Consider the following 4,601-nt stretch of genomic DNA (forward strand, 5'->3'; position numbering starts at 1 on the left):
AGCCTATACCAATAAGGAACTATGAGTGTTGGAAAATGGCCAAGTGATTTCATATTCAATATATAAAAAAGGGATGGACCTGGGAGCTGGAATTCCAGAAAGTGTGCCGTTAAACCAGAAAGAAATGAATACTGTCTTTGAGAACCGGTAGCAAGTGAGCTCCCATGACGAACGGCTCCTGCAGGACTCCTCTTTCTCTGTGATGGGTCAGGTAGGTGCAGGAAACTATTTATCTTGACTCTTCCTACTCCTTTGTTTCTGCCCTCTCCTATTTTAGGAAGTACTCAGGTGCAACATAATTGGCCAGAGTTCTCCAGACATAGTGCTCATCACAAGATCAGAGTCAACCAGAGGAGATGTTGGGAATGGTAGGACTTGCTGCCCTTGTACCCAGTGTGGTGTGACGTTATGGTTGGTGCCACTGAGATTGACTGGGGAGCAGGGACAGGATAGCAAGCCCTTAAAAATGTATAATGAAACTGATTTTAGTATAGGCTAATGGATATGAACAAGAGTTAAGGTCCAAAGTATCTCATCAATGTAATAATGAGACAACACTGAAGGAAATGACATTATTTAAAGTCACATTATACTTGCTTACAGTGAAGAACTTGTTAGCCCAGGGGACCTGGTATCTAGCTGAGCGCTGACTCTGAAGTCAAAGTGCCCAAGTTTGAATCCTGGCTCTGCCATGCATTAGCTGTCTGGCCTTGGGCCAAGTCGTTAACCTTCCCTTGATTTTCTCATTTGTCAGTGAAACAGTACTTGTAAAAAAACTTTACTTCTTGAAGTATGGCCTGTGGATCAGCAGCTATGGGTATTTTCTAGGAGCCAGTTAGAAATGCAGAATCTCTGGTCTCACCCCAGACTTCCTGGATCAGAATCTGCATTGAACAGTGTCCTGCGGGGTGATTTGTAGGCATTTTACAGTTTGAGAAGCACTGATAAAAGTATTTAGAACAGTGCTAGATAGGAAACGTTTTCTCTGCATTTTAACTCTTCTTCTCCTCCTCACTTTTCACTTCTTTTCTCCTCTTCCCCTCTCCTCCTTTCCCTCTTCCTCCTCCTCTTCACTATTATTACATGATTTTGAAGTTCAGGGAAAATAATTTAAAACCATTCATATGAAGGATTGTCTTTACAGGTGAGACAGTTATCTAACTAGCAACTTTTGGCAGTTTAGTACTGCCCTCCCCCTTTTGTTTTGTTCTTTAGGGAGTAGTGTCATATGGAGGTCAGAGAGAACTAATTAATGCAGAGCCCTGTGTCTGGATGAAAAACAAACTAGAAGGCAAAGTTGATCAAGTACACAGTGCTTGCCCAGATTCACCTGCAGGACCTAGTGGGCACTGAGTGAGTCAGCAGCCTAGTGCTGCCATAAAGAAAAACAAACCAGAATATACCAGTTGGGGTGCAGTGTGGAGCCCATGAGGCAGTCAGCCTCCTTGATGTTATCTGGACACTACAGAGAGAAGCCTTTTCTGGGCTCTTCACTGTGGATGAAAGTGCGTGCATAGCCCTTAGCTTGGTCTTCACTCTTTAGAGCTTAGGGTCTATGTTAATCAAATAGAAATAAGAATTATGAAGATAGGATAAAAATATTATGTTGGAATCATTCAACCCAGAGAAGGGAAGGGAGGTTGATGAGCAATTTGAGAGCCCTTAGGTATAGGGCTTACTCTTAACTTCTGTCAAGCATAAGATCCAAAGAGATGGATTTTGTTTACAGGTGAGAATTAAGGAAGAGTTTTTGGTGGTGAGGGTTGTTGTACCTCTAAGTGCAAAATGGAGGGAGTATGGCCAAGAATCTCAGAAAGCCTTGTACTTTATTAATGTTGGTCTTTTCTGCTTGCCATCCAGCATTCCTTCCAATGCCTGGCCTGTAGGTTTAGTGTCTGACCTCTGTATGTGAAAAAGAACATTCTCCTAGAAGGTTAACTTGTAAGAGTGGAAAGACAACTAGACTTGGAATTGCAGGAACCCATCGCAGTAGTCTTGTTACTTACTAGCAGTATGACCTTTGGCTAATCATTAACTTCTCTGAGTCTTAGTTTTTATTATCTCTTAAACTATTCACTCAGTCACTTACTGATTCATTTCACTCTCTTTTATTCATTTATAGAACACATTCATTTACTTTGTGGTTTATAATGATATTTATTGATTTCAGAAAGCTTTACTGAGTACCTGCTATGTTCCAGGTACACCAAAGGAAGCAAAAGTGAGAGTAACTCAGCTTTTAAAGATGAAGAGAGATAATGTATACAAAACAATATTGTGTATTGAAAAATATTACGCTAATGTGAACTAATTATCACTTTGTACCTCTGAGGAGGTAACTCCTAGTCGATTATCAATTTATAAGATGCTGGAGCTGGAAGGGGCCTGAGTTCCCTTTACGAAAAGCCATTTGTTTGTTACATGTGACCTCTGACCCTAAGAGGAACCCTTAATGTCCATTCTTGGCCAGGAGAATGGAAGCAAGAAAGTATTACTCTGTCTTTCAACCCACTCAAATTATCTGTGAACTCTCAACCTGCTGCATTTATGAAATTGCTCTTGTGGCAGCCACTTACTGTGTATTTGGGAGTTAGGAACACATGCTGTGTTACATGTGTGTGTTTGTGGTAGGGTTTCTTCTACTCTGAGCCAGGTTTTGGCAGAGGCTCTATCTGTGCTCTTGTGACCTTGACCTCTAAAAAATTTTGACCCATCTGTGCTCTCATACCTTGTGTAGTTCATTGTTTACGTGGACATTATTTATAAACATTTACATGTTTACATTGTATCTAAAGGACATGTCTTTTATGTCTGGTGTCCGGCACAGTACCTGGCTCATATAAAACCCTCAAAACATGTTTGCTGTTGAATCAGTGGGCAGTGGAGGCAATATACCTTCTGGAATTAGTGTAGTAGTTCCCATTCTTCTTGGAATTCACCTATTCTTCTACTTTAATGCTTACTCCAATTCTAACTAGGTTATCATTAATATTATATTCCTCTTTCAGGCTTGTTTTCAACCCACTGATTACATTAATTGTATTTGATGTCACACAGGTAGTAAAGTTGAGGTACAAAATCACGGACAATTTCCATTCTATTCATTACCTGAGGTGTAATGGCTTTTGGATTTTGGCTTTGGAGGCAGGCAGCCTGGGTAGGAATCCCATGCTACAACTTACTTTCTGTGTTACTTTGGCAGGTAACTAATCTCATTAGCCCCTGTTGTCTTCTCTGACAATGATTTTCATAATTGTATTTGCCACACAGGGTTGTGGTGAGAGCTACTTGAGATCGTATATTTGAAGGCAGTACAGTATCTGGTACCTAGTAAGCACCCAGTGGATGACAGTCCTTCTTAGGTTTTATTACAGTGGCTCTGGATAGCTGAACACCCAGAAGCCCGAGAGAGAGACTATTGGCCTGTGCATGGGTCCTGCTGCTGTGCTGCATGCTCAGTCTCCCAGAGTATAGAATCAGAAAACAGGAGTGCTGGGAAAGAGGCTCAGGTAGCCATGTATTTAACCTCTTTGCATACTCAGTCTTTTAGCATTCTTTCTTTGCCATCTCTTGGGCTGCTCTGTGGAGACCCACGAGGCTTTTTTTTTTTTTTTTAATCTTCTGGCATGCTATAGGAACAGAACTTCCTAGCAGAGGGATGAGGTCTTAGATTACCTTTGGGGGGCATTTCAACAGATGGCAAACATTCTCAATCCCTTCTCCTCACACAACAACATTTTCTCTGCCTCTGGATGTAATCTGTTCAGCACTTAACCCAGCCATGGGGAGGAGGTTATCATTGTTTTCATCTGGGTGTCTCCCCTTCCAGAGACTTTTCTTGGCCTCAGACAAGAGGCCTGTGTATTCCAGGCTGCAAGGCTCCCATGCTTTCTGCCCCTATGTGCTTGAGGACAGACAGAGAGGATCCCTGCTTCTCCTTTATGGATTATCTTTTTCATATCTAGGGATCTATTGGGAACCACGTTCAGGATCTAGGGCAGAATGTTTGAAAGTGAGAGCTCTTTCTACCACATTTCTCACCAACTCTTTTCTTTTTTTTCCCTTTCCTCCACATTCCAGGTGTACGTGTCTTACGACTATGGAAAGTCATTCCAGAAAATTTCAGCAAAGTTAAACTTTGGTGTGAGAAATGGCAGTGAAGCTGTGATCGCCCAGTTCTACCACAGTCCTGCAGACAACAAGCGTGTAAGGAAGCAGCTGTCCCCTTGTGACTTCATGGGGCTGTATTTTCGGATGATGGCTGCCCTTGGGGGCTGGGAGGTGGAGCTGACAATTCTCAGGGTGGAATTGTACATAATCAAGTAGGCCAGGTACTGGCCAGACTGCCTTCATAGATAAACAATGGCAAGTTACAGCACAGAAAATCTATCTGCCAACTAATAAGTTACTTGACTCACAAGTCGCAAAAATGTTATCAGTTTCCTGAGATTTACCTTGCAGGTCTTGCACTGTGCTGCTAAACTCTTGGTTTCATTGCATCACCAGTGCTCATGCATTTGTGCAAGTGTGTGTGCATGCTTGTACATTCATGCACCCTTCTCCCTTCAACCTATACAGGTATAGAAAATGAAATAAAGGCA

At 42.0% G+C, this 4,601-nt stretch overlaps 1 protein-coding gene across 1 annotated transcript in view; it reads left to right on the plus strand.

The window, feature by feature from the left end:
- The window catches only part of SORL1 (sortilin related receptor 1), a 152,025-nt gene that overhangs the window by 18,486 nt on the left and 128,938 nt on the right, over window positions 1–4,601 (plus strand). The window contains exon 3 of the mRNA XM_006925247.3: window positions 4,081–4,206. Within this exon, the coding sequence (XP_006925309.1) occupies window positions 4,081–4,206 (126 nt within the window). The remainder of the gene's footprint in view (window positions 1–4,080; window positions 4,207–4,601) is intronic.

This window comes from Pteropus alecto, unplaced genomic scaffold (assembly GCF_000325575.1).
Source record: "Pteropus alecto unplaced genomic scaffold, ASM32557v1 scaffold479, whole genome shotgun sequence".
NCBI classification, from domain to species: domain Eukaryota; kingdom Metazoa; phylum Chordata; class Mammalia; order Chiroptera; family Pteropodidae; genus Pteropus; species Pteropus alecto.